Source organism: Solenopsis invicta, chromosome 7 (assembly GCF_016802725.1).
Source record: "Solenopsis invicta isolate M01_SB chromosome 7, UNIL_Sinv_3.0, whole genome shotgun sequence".
Taxonomy (NCBI): Eukaryota; Metazoa; Arthropoda; class Insecta; order Hymenoptera; family Formicidae; genus Solenopsis; species Solenopsis invicta.
The window spans coordinates 2,671,760-2,690,260 of NC_052670.1; the positions used below are offsets into that span (position 1 = coordinate 2,671,760).

The following is an 18,501-nucleotide window of genomic DNA, read 5'->3' on the forward strand; positions in this document are numbered from 1 at the left end:
TTTTTCCCACTCCGCTCTCGTTAACTCTTTTTTTTTAATCCACTTTCGAGGAAACCGTTTGCCAATTAAATATAACTGGACGGACGCGATCGTACGGCAGATGCGCGCACGCCTTTCTTCTTACTTCTCTCACTTTCCTCTTTGTTGTCACGTATTACGACATTTATTGTCAGAAACCGGTAGGACTCCCGGTGAAAGATTTTACTGTCTATTGAAATTTCTAGCTTTGATAACTTGATAATACAATAGGTAGAAATATGACGACACAGTGGAAAAACATTTTGTATTTTAATTAATTCATTGTTAATTTAATATTTGATTATGTTATTCAAATATCTGGTATTAAATGGATATTTAATATTTTTTAGCGTCAAAATAATATAATTTATAGTTAAATGAAGAAATAACATAAAAATAATTCAGTTTTGAAACGTTAATCCTAAGATAAATGAATAATACGTACGTTTAATATCAACGTATTATAAATATGTTAATTTTACTGAATGAAATATGCTTTCACAATTTGTTTTCAAATTGTATTAAAGTGTTGCATTTTTTGCATTATTTTCTAACATATTTATCTCGTGTTAAATTAACACAAAAATTTGAGCGAACTGTTTGAGGCATGAAATATATGTGTGTACGTTAAATTTAACAAAAATTTTTCAATTGTGTAATGTACATTTTTTTCCTAATTTATTAGTTAATATTTTTTATTAGTTAATATTTTTTAATCGTGTAGTGAAATCTTATAACATTGATCAAACAAAATAATAACAATGAATAATACTCTGGACAATTTAAAGTTTATGGTGGTCAATTGGATCTTATTGGCTACTTTGTACGGCTACGCTCTTTTCGTCAATCAATGCAATACGGAAAACTAAATAAATGTTTCCATAAAGATAACGGGACAAAGAAATAACAGATTGGGAGGAGGGGAGGGGGAAACTTCTTGTGCAATATCTATCATGAATTTCAATAAGTAAGTGCGCAACGCGAAACAAATTGGCGATGCGTGACTTACAGCATCGTGGTCGCTGGCTTCGTGAGTTAACGCTTCTCTGGTTTCGTTGTGAGATGAGGACTCATCCTCGTCGGGTCCCGATCCGCTGCCCGCCCAATAATCCTCGGTCGTGTCGTCGATAACAGAATCTTCGGAATTCCCCTCCGCCTCCGCGTTCTCGTGACTGGTCGCCTTCGAGAAAGAAAATTGTCCCCCTATGAAATCCTATGCCCTTTTCGAATTGTCCGTACGCGCAAGCAAGATGTATATTTACCTGACACCTTAACGTGACCACCGTCAGCATCCAGACGTAGATGTATCTACAACACAAAATTCAATTTATATTAAAATGACGTAGAGAAAGTTCGGCGAAGAGAATTATATAAGAGAATTATACGCGTCGCAAAGCAACAAAGAAATTTCAGTCGTATTGCAAAACTCATGAAATACGTAGATATAAACTTTTCCTCATTTTAAATTCGGAGTGTATTGTATTAAGGCATTGCTCGTGAAATGTGACTTAAGAGTTACGGATTTAAACGTAACTCTCTTACGCCGGCGCGGCGTAACGACCACGAGACCTTGTACGAAGGAAAAGCGCTTACGGGAGTAATAGAAGCCTCCGTGAAACTTTGAACGTATACAAGACTACCGTAAGGATATCATGGTGAAGGTACGCAGATAAATATTGGAAATTGAAGTTTAATTTCAGATACCTTTTACAGCAACCTTAACCTTTTACCAACGACAAATTAATTTGTTACACTGAAAAAAGATTTTGATGATAATAATTAAGCTTGGATGAAATTATTTCAATTAAACATTTGATTAATATAATTAAATATTTATTAATATTTACTAATTACATTAATAATAAACACATATAATAATAGTAACTAATTGCTTACTAAACGGTTATTAAATGATTACTAAATATTACTAAATATTTGATCATATTAATTAAATATTTAATTGAAATTATTTCACTAAAGTTTAATAATCTAGGCTTGATTATTACTACCAAACTTTTCAGTGTGTAAACGTTTTAGTAATATATTATATGTTGTAAAAAGTACAATTTAGATAATCGGTCGCCTAAATCGAATCTATGGATCTCTTAAGTCGTGTCTCTTCTTTAAAAGTATCAAATTTATGAATGAAAATGTATAATTAAAAGTATGAGAGGTAGCATTAAAGTAAAAGCATCGCGACTGTGACCTGCAACGCGTCGCGGTCTTCATGTTTTCGCATTCTTTTTGCTCCATCGTGGCTTAATCTGGGATGTGACTCATCTCTCTCGCTGCTGCCGCTTCCATTGCACCCTCGTTCCCTTGCCACTTCTGCGTGAACCTCAAATGAGTTTCTTGCCTCCGTACTTGCTTGCCGTTTATAGATCTTTTCGGTGTAATCGCCGAGCCTCGCGCTATTTGCACGCGCTCGGCGACTGCGTACCGAGGCAATCGCTCGTATCAATATTTATCTTCGTTTTTTCTGAATCACCTAATTAAATCGGTATTAAGTATTCATAGCGGTTTGTACGGTCTTCTACCTTTCTCGTTACTACATCTGGTTTATCTCTGATTTATTCATATTTAAAACCTACAGAGATTACATTAGTGTAATTTTGCTTTTTTGCAGAATGTGAAATTGCTCTCTGATTAAATCTCGTGTTGCGCAATTATTGCGGGTTAATTTCGCATTTGTTTATTCAACAAGCAACTTCCCTCCGCGCCTCCGGTCTGTGACTGTTTTGGCGAAGATGCGTGAGATGTAAAATATGGAATTAATCTATTATAATATAATCTAATCTTTGACCGCGCTGTTTATCGCTCTTTAATCTCGAGATGTTCCCATCTCGAAGATCAAGGAGTTAAAAGTTAAGCAGGACGCTCCGTGCATACTGAGCAACGAGAGTTCACAGTCGGTACACGTCATGTCGCTGAATCTTTCATACTTAGACCTCTCACTGTACTAATGCGGACTGCATCGCTCTACTACTTTCAAGACAGTAGAAATTATCTGTACTTTCATCATGTTAGCAACAATAATAATTACTGCCAGCAGCCGTTGAATAGCCGTTATCAATGCCGCTCGATCGTTCTCCCCTTCTTTGCGAATTTTCCCAGGGTCGCGGGAATCGGCTGACCGTGGTTTTCCGAGACGGTTATCGTCGGAAAGTTTAAGCGCATATTACTTAGGTTACGAGACGGTCGAGCGGACCGTCGTCGTTTCATCTCGGACGGTTAAGCAGTCGTTTCAAAAAGTGGAATGCTCCCAGCATGCGCTAGGATAGTGGGGTCGCTCGGGGAAATTACTCGCATCAGATCGCGGAGCGCGGTACGCACGCGAGATTAAATAATACGGCGAACAGTGATACTTTGGCGAAACTAGGATCATCCGTGGTCGAGGAAAATAATAGGATTACGACACAGACTGCCGTCGTATCTCTCTTTAATTTCGTTATTAATCTTATTACTAAATTTGATTTTAACATGTCAAGTAAATTTATCGTCCGGGGACGTAAATGTGCAACGAACTTAATTGCGATATCTAATTTAGAATCTGTGCAGCGCTTGCTATAAAACATTTTTCGCCGCGTGCAAGACGCTACGGCGCGCGACGCGTACCCACGAAACTTTATTTAACGCCGATCGTAATAATGTAATCCCATTATTTTCGCATTAAGGCAAAAGAGTGAATCAAGAAGAAATGGAAATGTAGCCGTCTGCATCGCCGGAGCGATTAAACGATAATTATCACCGCGTAACGGTTTGCGTCGCCGATTCGTCTTCTTCTGCAATATGTTAGACGATGACAAGGATGATGCGTTGATAGCAGTCCTAGAGAGAGAGAATGTTGCGCGCGTAAGATGATTATAAATACCTCGCGGAGATATTAAATGGGAAAATTCATCTTATCCTACGCGCAACGGAATTCGAGCCATCGCGATTATATCGGTTGTCAACGGGATAATGGGATAATGGCGTATTCATAATTATAATAATTAATTTATCGTCGCCGTTAATTGTCGATTATTGTTGGGCGACGATTAGGCGCACGCGGACCGCGGAGCACTCGCTTTTTCGTCGCTTCAGCCTCGTCACGGCGTCTTTCACGATCGGAGGAAATTATCCCATTCCGTTGCTCAATCGAGCTTCATCGCGCGTCGTCGTCGTCGTCATCGTCATTCAAAGGAGCGTCGTCTCGCCGCGTAATTTACGACACACTTCTTCGCGCGACGTCTAAGCAGCTGCTTAAATGTTCAAACGCTCCTTCAGAGGCTCTTGACTGAATTACCCAGGGTGACATAAACTCTCGTCTCAAGCGCGAAAGCTTAAATGGGGCATTGAAGACGAGGGGCGGGGGAGGGGGAATCTCTCATCTGCTTAACACGTGTAATGATGAATTAAATGCCATTAAACGGACGGAATTGGATCAGCGAGTAGCTCGCTTCTTGCGCGTCCCACTCGAAACTGTTTAACGGCACACGCGAAAATTCACATTTCGATTAGTACAGAAATGCCTTTTATTCGTCGAAGCGATCGCGTCGAGTCATCCAGCAGTCCTCTCTCGATCGATCACTCGCCCATGCTCGCCCGCGTTCTGCGATACGGAGCGAGGCTGCAAACTCGTTCTCTCCCCGGCATCGATAGCGCAGTTCCTCATTCGCGATGTTTGCGTTTCGCGTTACAGAAACAATCAATAATATCATCGTTCATCACCGCACACCGTTCGCGCGGTTCCGCGCGCGTTCCCACGTCGCTCACCTGTTGGACGAAAGATCGAAGAATATATCGCGTCCGCCCGCCGACCCATCCCATATCTGCGCTCGTGTCGGGTGCATCGCGTGATATTAATTATTGCCGTCGAACGCATTGGCAGCGATCGATAATTTCGTGAACATCCCGCGGGGGGCATTCACGAGTGCATGATGTAATTATTATTCGCTCGTCCCCCCTGTTCACCGTCGCCGCCGCCGCCGCCGCCGCGCCAGTAAATGGAACGGAAGGTGTTAGGCGTGGGATGAACTCGACCAGCGTGGATCGCGGACCGCGCTACGCGCCGCACGATTATGATGATGGCCGTTAATCACGTGGCGCCGTGGAGCGGGATCCGCAAACGCGGAGTGCAATGATATAGGCGATACGCGACGCGCCGCGACGACGTGTGGGCGGCACGGTTCGCCGCAGATTGCCGTATATGCGTTACGCGCGTTACACGCACCGCAAGGTACCGGTGGATCGCCGATCGCCTCGAACGACACACCGATGTGCGCGCAATTAAGCTGCCACCCAGTTTTGCAGAATACGCGCGGAGTGCCGGCGGTGAGATGCATCACAGAGCTTGGCTGTGAATGACACGTTTCGCTGCCACTTTTGGAATTACCTCCCCTTTTTTTTTTGAATCTGATAACCGGTACTCGGAATCTTAAAGTCGTTTCTGAATGTATAATCAAAAGCAATACATGCCTTGTTGGTTGTGATGTATACATCATAAGAAAAAGTGATCGAATGCTTGTAATTATTATTTGTACTCAATATTTCAAAGTGTTGTGAGCACGCACTAAATAAAATAGAGAAAAAACTTTTTTACGTTTAAGTAGGATAGATAATATACAATATTTATTTTAACATTATTTCTTTAATTAAAAGACATATTTCCTAAGTAAAAACAAATTATTTTATACAAAGCAAAATTTTAGCAAATATTTATTTAAATCAAGGTAATGATTTCATAAGAAACTTTTTTTCAGCACGTTAAATTTTTTTCTATATTAATTATTTTTCATTTTCTTTTATTTTTGTCATTGAATGTTGCTCGTATGAAGTAAAAATGTAAAAAATCTTGAAGAGACAATTTAGGAGATTAGTACGTATTCAGCACATACATGTTCGACTTACAGACATAAAAAATGAATGCTTATTGTTTCAATATAAATCAAATAAATTAAAATGGGCATAACTATCGGGGAACTTGCTATTTTTAATATAAATATAACGGTACCGGAAAATGTAACGATTTGTATTGAATAATACGATCGGGAAACATAATTCACTTTATGCGAATGCACGAGCAACGAGGCGGAAATCGCCCATAGCGCTCCCGATAAACACAATTAAGATGCTTCGGGAGTTTTATGGAATCCTTCTAATGATAGTCTCGATTAATACGCTAAATTCCAGGAATAATATTCCGTTTGCTCTATCAAAAGCAATTAGAATTACTGCCGTGAACTCTCGAACGGTTCAGCGATATAACAAGTGCACTTAATAGAGAAACAAAACCTCGATTCTGCGAGCGGATGTTTGCAAACATTTACAGATTACACCGTATTTGTTCCGTAGATGAATCTGACGCGATCGTACGCATCAATCATTTCTCTCGCGAGACGCACGCAATGCGGCGTCGCGAAATGAAGAGACCTGGGCGATCCCCCTGCGGTCTTAAAAAATACAAAACTAAAATATTTATATATGGTAGATTTTCAGAAAATTATATCCCCCGCATAGAGAGCAAACGCATTAATGATTCAGCTTCGTGTTATTGCGTGAAGATTAAAAAAAATCCGCTGTACCACGAGGCATCGCGATACAAGTGCATACTACCGCGAATACACACACGCGAAGCCGCAAGTCACGCGCAAATGAAACTCATGCATCGAGAAACTAGAGGATTCATCGCCGACGGTTTGAAACCGATACGATTTCGATGGACTCGAGTTAACGAGGATTCTTTCGCGCCGACTACAGCATGATAGAGCTCTTCGCCGCAAACAAATATAGATATCTTTGGTGTACGAAGGAGAATTATATCCGCGTTAAATTGCACGTACGAAATTCTAGAATTTCCCAAGAGATATTACCGTTCGTTTCTCCCGAGATAAAGCTGTCCTTTACATGGGTGTCGAGAGTCCCGCCCTCACGTCCATTATTCGCCGGACAATTATCAAATCAGACGTCAAATCTCTCGCGGGGGCGCGCTTCGCGCCCGTGATCGTTTTACTTTAGCGGTGCGCGCGGCCGCGGGAACGGCGCTGTTTCGCCGCTCTCCGTCGGGGAATTACGTCGTTGGGAAGTGAAATGAACCGAGCACGAGATGCCCGCGAGGGGTTCTCCGGCTCGATTCCCCGCTACGTCGCATCGCCACCATCGTCTTTCAATTCCGTTACCCACCGACAGGCAGGAAACATTTTTATTCCGGCGGCCGGCCAGCGCGCTGCGCTTCTGCCTCCGCGGTACCGGTCACCGTCGTAGCTCCGGGCGGAGGCGCGAGGAAAACTGCAGGCCGGTCGTGAGTCTGCGCGAGTCCCGGCCGCACCACGCGCGTAATTGCGTTGCACCCGTCGTGGTGAGCCGCGTTTAAAAGCCCGCCCGTCCGGCTTAATTGTGTGGCGAACTCGCCTCCGCTTTGTCGAATAGTTTCGTTTACCTTGGACTATCACCTCGGAGTCCAGGTAGATTTCGCAGCTAAAGTCTGTGTATTTCCATAGGGAGAAATTTTTCAAAAGCTATCGAGTAAAGAATTGCAACTAAGGTTATTAAGGGTCCAAAAGACGCAAATCAATTTTGCATATATTATCTTATTCAATCAAAATCAACGATTACACCATGATGTACGTTTCAATCTTCTACAGTTCCTCTTCAACAATATAGAAATGCATGCAGCATCAGATTCATTGTGTATGGGCGTCTGGAAAATGCATCCGCGTTTCCATGCACTCTTCCTACTCGATGTTTAATTTCGAATTTTTTAATATTATAATATATTAGCTTCCTAATGTTTCACGCTGATCTATTGAATTCATCAATTCCTGTAATTTGGCAATTGGGAATGTGGCTTGTTTGATGCGGATCATAAAACGGGTCACAATCTGTTGAAGAAGTATTGATGCACTTCTATAATATATTGTTGCGCTGAAGAAGACTTGAAGAAGGTCGAAACATATGTCATCGTTGGTTTTGATTGAATAAGACAACGTATGCAAAATTGATTTGCGTCTTTTGGACTTAATAGCCTTATTTGTAATTTTTTATTTTGAAAATTTCGAGAGTCGTATCCAGATTATTGTTCGCTATCAAGCAAAATTGAAAACTTACAGTATAAAAATAGAAGTCACGCACAAGGGATGAACGGTTTTGTCAAAGTATCTAAAAATTTTGCTGAATACAGATCTGAAAATAATCTTGTTAGAATCATCAAAATATTTATGTAGGACACCCAAGCTGGTCACCAGAATGTCTTTATTGTAGTATTGCTCATCGTGCTTGGACTTTCTTTATAATTATTTTGACAGTCCAACAAAATTATTTTCAAGTTTGTATCCAGCTAAATTTTTATATGCTTCTGTTTTTTTCCAAGTATTTATTATATCGGATTACATGTTAACGTATCCATTAGTTATCGGTAGTCCTGGCGGAAGAGAAAAGATTTTAATCGACGACGTTTGCCCGGCTTGATTAAGATAAAAATCTTGATTCTGTACACCTTATACTGCGCGCGCGGGTTTTGCTCAAGGTGAACACAAGTATAAAAAAGGTTTGAATATGCTAACCCGGTACCAGAGTAAAGAGAGGTTTTACAGCCAAACGATGTCTGAAAAGAAGTCTGAAAAGAAGTCAACTACTTGGCTATCCGCGTTGCGCAAAACTGGAGCTCGCGGTTTACTTTCTCAGGCACTAAACGCATCCTAAAATCTTCTTGCGGAATGCAGAATTATTCCCCGCCGGTGCAATCTTACCCCATCTTACGGTACTTACTCCGTCAGCGGTCTGGAAGGGTGGCGCATCGTGGACTTTAGAAAATCGTTCGCGTCGTCGCTCATCGCGCTTATGTACGATCTCCGCGGGACGTTTGGACGTCCCAGCTTGTTAGTCACACGCACGAGTTTTAGCGCCGTTTCTTTAAAGCGGTCGTTAAGCGGACGGTTAAGAAGATCGCTCGCCCGGTCTATACGAGAAAGCCGGGCTGCGAGAATCGAAAGTCAGTCGACCGAAACTCGAATTTTCCGCCGGCGGCTTGCACACGACGACAAGGAAAAGGAGAGCGCGAGGCACGAACTTAAACGCGCGGCAACCCTCTCGAGAGAGAGTCAGCGGTTAACCCTTTAAAACTGGAGCACTTCGCCGGCCCCGCGGCTTAAACTACGGCCTGGCGCAATCTTTCGAACGAGCCAGCCGTGTCGGAGTAGTCTTCACGACGACTATACATCACGACGCAAAATGCGCGTGCCTGCTCGACGCTTTAACACTCTTTGTTTCTAAAAGCGAATCGATATTTTCCATTTTACTATATTTACAACTCGTGCGATAAATGAAAATTCTCAGCATTAGAATTTTTGCAATCTACGAAACATCTGCGATGCGTTCCAGCGACACTTGGACAACTTGAGTCTCCTTGAATAAAGAGAACGCAGTTCTTGACGAAGAGTTACGTTTAATCAATTTCGGCATTTGCACTTATACAACTCTTTACGCTCTGGTAAGCGGTAATTAATTGACGGATGACTGCGCTCCGGCTGATGCAGCCGTTGAACTCTATCGATGCTGTGAGAACCGCAGCTTGGACAGACATTGTTAGAATGACGCACAAATTTCATGCCGCTGAGCGGGAATAAGAAGCGCGGCACGTTTTACCGAGTTTTAATCGACGTAGGCTCAGCGTCCGGGAAAGGACGGCGGAAAAACGGTCTCTCGCCGAGCGCCCAGCCGTATCCGAATGTTCTTCTTCGGCATCGTACATCATCGATCGCGCGCGCTCGCCTTTATGAGCGATCCGCCGCGGCGCAAGAACATCGTGTTTACGCTGCTGTCATCGACCGCGAAGCGGTCCGGGAAGTTCGCGGAAGTAGGTGTATATTCGCGTATGAAACACGTTTAATTGCGCTCCCGACAACGCAAATCAATGTCAATCGTTTGCGAAACATTATTACGAGGAGGAGAAAAAAAAAAAGTCATTACAGGACCATTGAGAAGTCGTTTATATAAATCCTTGCTTACGAACAGCCGGGGGCAATCGATCCGTTCGTCCGTTCGTTCGCTCGCGTGTTTAGATTTGTTCGCCTCTTCTGACATCCTAATCATCGCGTATGCAAACGTGCCTATCCGTATGCAAATCATCGAACAGAGGAACGTCGTATTTACTTTAGCCTCGTGTAAGCGGAGCGCCGACTCATTCGATTAGTTGTACTACGCGCTGTCATGTTACGTGGAGCAAGATATACGGACCGATGCTCTACTTACCGCTGATATAAGAGTACCGATAAATGTTTCCAAGTAGTCATTCGGAAAAAGTAGCTGTCTTCTTTAGTATCCTGTGATCGATTCGAAAGGTAAACATTTGTTGCGGTTTGTGTTGAGAAATAAAACAGCGCGCTCCATTTAACATATAACACAAATTCCTCGGGTATTCTTATTGTACATTTTTATACATTTTGGTCTCTTTGCGGGAAGATCCGTAGGGGAGAGTTGCCGTGTATGCGTACCACTTGAGTTGCTTCTTACTATATTTCCCGTTTGATACTGATTTGTGCGCAAATGATCGCGTAGGAAAGATGTAACTTGATGTTTCAGGTGCTTATTACTACAATATTTAACTTTAATAAAAAAAATCTATATATGCCTTTTTGCAACGTGCTGTACAAGGTATGATTTACGTTACTTGCAAGTTTCCTAAATTGTATCACTTTTGAAATTGAATTTATGAATTAAAATAATTAAAAATATAAGGAATCATTAAATAATACTTATTTTATCAACAGTATTGCAAAGAGATCAATTATTTAATAACTATAAAATAACGATAATAAAAATATAAGGACGTCGAAATAAAACTGGCTTGAATTTATTTTTGCAATTGATAATTCTGTTTACATCAATTTTATTATTATTACTTATTAGTGTTGCATTAATAACATTTACACACACCAAACAAGATCTAATCTGTTAATTTTTTACCGATATTTTATATTTTTACTAAATGTTGTTTATATTAGATAAAAATGTAAACTATTGACAAAGTACGATTTAGGCAAGCGATACACATTCAGCATTCGTCACCTATATAACAAGACGTCATCTAACACTGTAACAGCAACGCGTATATCGAAAAATGGAACTGATAAATGTGAAAATACACATAGATCCAAGCATTAAAAACAAAATATATATAAAAATTATTGGCGAAAAGTTATTAGCTCGATATCGATGCTCCTAAGTGATAATGGTGCGTTGTACATAACATGGAAATTAAACTGATCCGATGATGAAAGTCTTAAACTGATGAGTCAGATAATTAATGAGGCTCGTTGTAACACTCGATGAACTTCTCTCTCGATAACTTCCGGTCATTCACATTCTCGTTACTGATATTTCCCACGGGTAAGAGTGCACAAGGGTATAATAAAGGGGCCACCACCGCGCTAATTAACTTCTACACTCGGGCGAACATTACCGGGATTTCTTCCGCGGATCGCGAGCGCGGATCTGATTTCCCGAGAACGGGACGGATCTCATTTGCGCTGCCCCCATCGTGGTGAAATGTTTATTCGCTCGCTGGCTCGGTTACGCGCGGCATAAGGCCGAGCGCATCGTCGACAATTAGCTGGCTGCTCGCTCAGCCGCTGCAGCCAGTGAACCCGAAGCTGTGTGAGAACCCGCCGGGTACAGAAGCCAGCCAGCCAGCCGACCTAGACTCAAATTTCCCGGTCGTCGCGGTCAGACGGCGCGGATACCGCGACGCCGCGCCGACGACATTACGATCGGCGAAGTTGCGGTTAACCCTTCTGAAACTCGCGCGCTGTTAACTATCCGCTATACTACCACTACTAGAAAAACATCCTCGACGATCTAACGGTTCGTGCGATATTTAGCTTAAAGTTATGAAACGTAAACGGCCGCACATCGCGCGCTCCGCGTTGCGCCGAGCCGAGCCGAGCCGAGCCGGGTAGCTTCCGATCCCCCAGCTCTCCAGCCTTATTTCTAACGCGTTCCCAGATGCCCGGGAGGTGGTACGCGCGATTAAACTAGTGGGACGGGTGACTCATCGCGAATATAGCGGTTACTAATTACATTTGACGTAAATTGCACGGTTTATATGTATTTTCAATCTTACAAGTACGACGTTGTTACTGAATACCCTTGCCCAGAGAGTATCCCTATATCTTATACGACGAGACGAGGGGGCATCCTGTAGCATTATAACGTATATTCCTCTTCTCAGATTGTCATGTTGCGGGATGCGTACTTTTACATCTAGGAGGATAGCCGCGAGCCTTGTGTTCTCATGTTCTTGCTCGGAAGAATCGCGGTTTTGACTATCGCGCAGCATCGAACGGCGCTGCGTACGTGCTTCTCATTTTATTTGCTAGAGATCTGCTAGGGATATATATGCATATACATGTATATATAAATTTTCCCTACTCTCTCTCTCTCTCTCTCTCTCTCTCTCTCTCTCTCTCTCTCTCTCTCTCCAGGAACGAGAGACGATCAGTTAGGCGCCAGTTCGCGTGGTATATACGATAACGAAAAATACAAAATGAGAAGATGAAATTGAATCGCGGCGCGCTGATGAAGCATGCAATTCCCGCTGCAATCGAGCATTTTAATTACACACCGGAGTGATAAACTGTGCGAAGGGTGGTCGAGATTAAGGTCATCTTGGGAATACGTAACGGGCGTATTTGGTGACGACGGCATTCTTAAACCTGCCATTAATGCGCACACATACACATGTGTAATCGTAACGCAGGCAGCATGCGGATATCGCGTACGTTAAGTGTGCTTGTTATGATGTAACCGTCAACGTATACAAAGCCTAGAAGCCGATTTCAAGTAGCGGCATTACCTGTTTGACCAGATCGCGGAGGAGAGAAGACACCTATAGCTCGTAAATATTTTTAGTCTCCGCGTGAATCTCCGCGCGGAAGACCTTGAACGATCAGCGTCGTATAATTAAATGAATCCTCGATTGCGCCCGGTGACGTTAGCCTGTCATTAACTTATCAGTCGCCGTACATTATTTATCGGGCCAGTTTGTCTATCGAGTCAAAACTCGTACCAATAATCGTTTATCACGAGAGTGGACGTAACCGTAGCGGTTTCCAGACGGGGCGTAGACGTACTTTATTGGCATGCAGCGTCTTTCTAACGAGCTTTAACGGAATATCGAATTATTTGACGTTTTTTGAGGAGAGAAGGAGGGGGGGGGCAGCGATAAAAATTAACGGTATTCGATTTGAAAATGTGCATTTTATAATATTTAACGTCATCAGTATTTTAAACAGTAAAATTTTACCTTTGCCACTTTTTAACACCGACTACTGCATCGTCGATAATAAAGTAATATATAATACTAACGATTACATACGGATATTGATAGCAATGTTGGCGCAGCCGCGTTCAATATATCTATCTTATTTTATGACTATCTTTTAATGTCATCGTTATTTCTTAATCTGCTTCGCGTATGAATTTGTAACGTTATTCACGAAAGTTACGATGTTTGATAACCTCCGTGTCATGTAACGTAACCCATGCAGCTCGGAACATTTTATTAATATTACAGCAACGTTTGAAACATTAGCAATATTGCAGAAACGGTCTGTGCCACGCTGTAAAAAATATCATGAAAATATATATTTTTAAGTTACACGTTAAATTTAATGTCTATCTATAACTGAAAGTGCATGTGCACGAAATTCGGTGCATTTTTGACTACATTTTAAATGTTAATTTTAATGTACCTGCTCTTGAAATTTGCTTCCGTTACATTACGTTAAATTCTGCTGCCTATTTATAACAGGTTGTATTGGAATTGTGAGATGTGTATTTTTGAAGTTTTTATTATTTTATTATTATTTTATATTATTTCTAGAAATTTATTTTGTTTTAAATCTGTGCTTTCTTAGACTGATAACTATCTTCTATCAATTGCTTAAATAGCTGTTCGTCAAACCAAAAGTTTCCGTATATACGATCTTCTACTGTTCTCTGTTTCTCTCTCTCTCTCTCTCTCTCTCTCTCTCTCTCTCGTAAGAAGTATACTTCATTTTCTTATAACGACGCAATTACGTCTACGACAGTGTTCTTCGACCAGCATCCCTTTCCGTTCCTTTGCTCATCGCGGCCCAATCGTCCTCGTGCTCATTAAGCAGTTTCTTGCACCCATGAATCGCGATGGCCGTGCATACACACCGATGCACACCCGCCTCACGTTCACGCATACGCATACGCACGTCGGATCATTCGCCTCGCAATTGTACAGCGAATTTGCATCTAACTGCAATTAAGAACGGTCTCGGAACGAGGCAAGGAAACGGCGAGGCGAGAGAGCTGGCCTCCCGTAGAAATGAGAGGAACGTAGAAATGAGAGGAACGGCGAAAGAAGCGACCACGAGGAAGGGCGACGCTATATTCGGTACGCACGTGGAGCGCAATCCTATTTCTCGTTTTACGGTTTTGCGCAGCGACGTCGTACATGCGACGAGCTCGGGACATCCGGATGATGGTAAAGCCGTTTAATCGCTGATTGCGCTGGACTAATGTGCTCATGGTATATGAGCCATTCGTTTCGTAAGAGCGGCCGAATATAAATTCTAAAGATCTTATCACGCGCGTACACGCGAAATAAGATTATCGTACTTTTCACCGCCGTGCATCTCGCATAAATTAAGTTATTGAAATCTGTGGCGCGTAACGTATTACGCATAATAAAAAGAACGTAAAGTGTCGCGAGGAGAGAGAGAGAGAGAGAGAGAGAAAAAGAGATATTTTATCAATAATTATGGCGCGATTAATAAAATTCCCTGGTACAAATAGCCGCGCATCATTACGAGCTAAAATCGTCAATTTTCATTTAAATTATGGTTATCTGTACTGATTAAATGATTAATCGTAACGCGTAATGGGCGCTACTTATAAATAGCTTGATTTATAGGCACCGCGCCACTATGCGGTTAAAATGTATAAATCACAGCTGATAAATATACATCGCGCATAATTTACCGTTTATGGTCTCACAGGCGTGCATAATCTCTGCGCACGTTCTATGAACGGAAGTCCCGTGTACTTGAGATTTTTTTTCATCCTGAGCGCGGCGAGACGTCGCAGCGCGATCTTACGTAAATGAACACGATCGTTCAATGAACGATGCGTCCGTGGGACGGAGAGAAGCGAACGGGATAAGGCGGCAGCGGTTATGCAGCGGAAGGCAGCGAGAGAGATCGAAGGGACCGGAGAGAAGGGAATGATCCACGAGCCGAGTTACCGTTGTGCCTTAGTGAAGCCAATACGAGAGAAAGAAAAAGAGAAAGAGAGAGAGGGAGAAAGGCCGTATCTGCAGTAACGTTGCGTTCGCAGTAACAAAATTGTTATTCCCCAGTCTCGGAAATCTCAGAAGAGGGAAACGGAATATAAAGTTGCGGCTGGATGTTCGGGTCCAGTAAACTCGGGCATAATCGTCCTGTCGGCGTAAATTTAACCTTCGCTCGTAAATAATGCGCGAGGGTAGCGCGAACGGAGAAAAATGAAAATAAGAGGCGAAAAGAGAGGCGGGCGAGTATCGGCAGGATATGTTTCCGCGTGGGGCAGGATATGTTTCCGCGTGATCAATTAAAACGCATGGCCACACGACGACGAGAAACGTAGTAGTTGCGTCCTGCGTTCGGGAAAGCCAATCGGAATCACCTCTGCGTTAGAAATAACAGTAACTAAACGTTTCCGTTTGTGCCCATTGGAGATAACGTCGCGTTTTTAAGCGCTACCTCATTCCCGACCGAGAAGAAAATTCTCACTGCTGTTAATCTTTAGCAGTGACAGAAGAAAAATTTCTCCCCGGCCGTTCGAGGGATCTTCCGAGCGCCGAGTGCTCGGGCGAATCTCTTTCGGATCTGTCGTACAGTCGCTCACGAAATCTCAGCGTAACGACGTTTTTCACTCGTTCATGGAAAATGTAGGGTGATTGGTCTATAGAGGGATCTATTGGTGCCAACCAGATTAGATAGTAAAATATAGAACAATTATTCATGTGGTTGCTCGAACCGCAGTACAATGTGTTGACTTGTGTTGGAGCAATGGTGGTTTCTGGTTCTCAAGAAACATGGTTGCAACAGTCAGACTGTTTCTTGAACATTCAATCACGAATGTATTAATGACAACCGCATCATTTGGTTGGTTCAGACAAATTATGTTGGTGTGGTATGAAGATTAATGATTGTTGCAGCTTGTAAGCTATTGCAAATGCGAAAGTAGTTACGATTACAATTTCTATTGTAGTTATAATAAGTAGATGTTTTAGTAATATTTTGAATTAAAAAATCGCATTTGTCGTTAAGTAGAATTGGCTTGAAATAACCATTCACGGTTGACACTTAAGTCAGTCAAGTTAACCAGAAAAGGGTCTAAGTTATGAAACTAAACCTTAGACTAGAATTCCGATGACTTAACTTCTTGAGTCGCCTTTGCTTTCTGAAATTGCCGTTTTACAGTATGACATCACGAGTGATGCAACTTTACGGACAGACAGATCTAATTGTAAGTTGTGGCGTTGTCAGACCACGTGTAATTACATTGATGCATGCAATTGATACATCAAAGTAAACAAGTCATACCTAGATTAACGTAACTAATATCGTTTACAACTAAATATTTCTGGCCACGTAAACTATATCTTTTTTTAAATACCTTCGCATACGCTTGGGCTGACTTTTCTCCGCGTCCTCGCGTCGTCGCGCCGGTTATTGACTTGGTCGTTTAACAGTAACCGCTCTTATCCGCGAAATCTGCGGACCGCGGTGACGAACGGCGGCGTCACGGGGGACGTATCGCAGCCGGAAGTCATCGCGGACGTAACTGAAGTTTTATCGGCCGTTTCTTCCAAGGACGATAGAGGCGCAAGAAATATATCGACGGCACATCGAGTGGCATCCCCGCATTACCGTTGCCGATAGCCGCGGCGCGTACGAGCGCCCGTCTCTCCCGTATTTTCAACGCACCGAGAACGCGTCCGTTTGTGCCGCGTCATTTTATTTCTAGAATAACGCTGTTTTGTAACGCCGCTTTTGTGACGAGCGGCGCGGTGGCGTGTCGTGCACGCTTCCCCCGCAGACTTTCCTTGCGGGCACAGGCTTTTGTCCCGCGCGTTCCGATGCCAAAAAGTAACGCTATATAATTTATTCCGTTTATTTGTCAAGAATACATGTACCGATATCCGCCGGCTGACTCATCTCCCTGTCTCTTCGCTCCCGGAATCCCGCGAGGCTATTCAACGTTTATCTCTACCCTTTTTCTTTTCTTTTTGCCGTCCGTTGTTTATCGGGGAATGTTCACGGGTTCCGCGAACGGAATTAGACCGACGACGTACCGCAAAGTCTCTCGCCGCGATCGATCGCCCGCACGTTAAATCTGGCCTGGATACCCCGCGAAGAATTCGCCGCTAATGACGATACCGACCGTGGAATTCCGGGGCCGAGAATCGTACTATAAATTGCCCCCTTCCCCCCTCCTCCCCCCGGTCTCTGACTCTCCGAAGACGCGCGCGGAAGGGAAATGTTTGGTCACGCGTGGTTGCGGGCGGCTGAAACGGTAGCAGTTGAGAATAAACGATCACTGCCCCTCTCCTGCTCTCTCTCTCTCTCTCTCTCTCTCTCTCTCTCTCTCTCTCTGCCCTATACCGAATCCCGTGTCGATTTGCATACTCGAATCCGTTAACTCTTTCGATTCGAGCCGTCTCTTTTTACCCTCGTCTCTTCGTTCCTCCGTCTTCGTCACGCGACAAATAATCCCGATTACCATATCGAGAGTGACTCGGAATGAAGTGGGGTTAGGGAGAGAAGAAGACGGTAGTGGATAATTCTCTAATGCATGTACAAATCCGATAACGACCGTCGCAATGTCGTTATCCGCGGTTACCACGCGGTCGTATCGTAATAACTGCTGGATGTAAAAGCTAACGCAACGATCCGCATCAATTACCGCGGCAAGAAGGTGTTAATGCCGAGATGAAGGGAAACATTTATACTACCGCGGTGCTATTAACCTTACTGAAAAAAGGTTCCTCCTCCTCCCCCTTCCCCCGTCTAAAGCCGCTATGCTGAGCAATCGATTTTCTTGCGCTTTTTATTATTCGCTTCATAAACACGTTATTTAATATTGTAGCTTCTTCTCTCGCGCTTTCCCTCTCTCTCTTCACGGCAAATTTATTGTCTTCTGCAAATAGTTGTGTGTGTTTCGTATATCGATAAGTCTTGAAATGTCCACTGTACATGCAGCCTTGGCTAAAATTATAAGGCACTTTACATGTATTTTTTTTTTAATACTTTTAATTGAAAGGATTTAAACAGAAATTTAAATGTGAATTATTTTTGTTTCAAAAGGCCTTTAAATTTATGTATAACGCTAGGAATCAATTTGAAACAATACTGATAAAAAAATTTTGGATAAATGAAATAAATGTAGATGCCTTATAATTTTGGCCAAGTATACACATATATAATGTATTTA

General features: G+C 42.7%; 1 protein-coding gene across 1 annotated transcript in view; it reads right to left on the reverse strand.

Annotated features, from left to right (window-relative positions):
• The window catches only part of LOC105199890, a 71,773-nt gene that overhangs the window by 14,855 nt on the left and 38,417 nt on the right, over positions 1 to 18,501 (reverse strand). Inside the window, exons 2-3 of the mRNA XM_011167173.3 lie at positions 1,281 to 1,326; positions 1,028 to 1,198 (exon numbers count right to left, since the gene is read on the reverse strand). Of these exons, the coding sequence (XP_011165475.2) occupies positions 1,028 to 1,198; positions 1,281 to 1,326 (217 nt within the window). The remainder of the gene's footprint in view (positions 1 to 1,027; positions 1,199 to 1,280; positions 1,327 to 18,501) is intronic.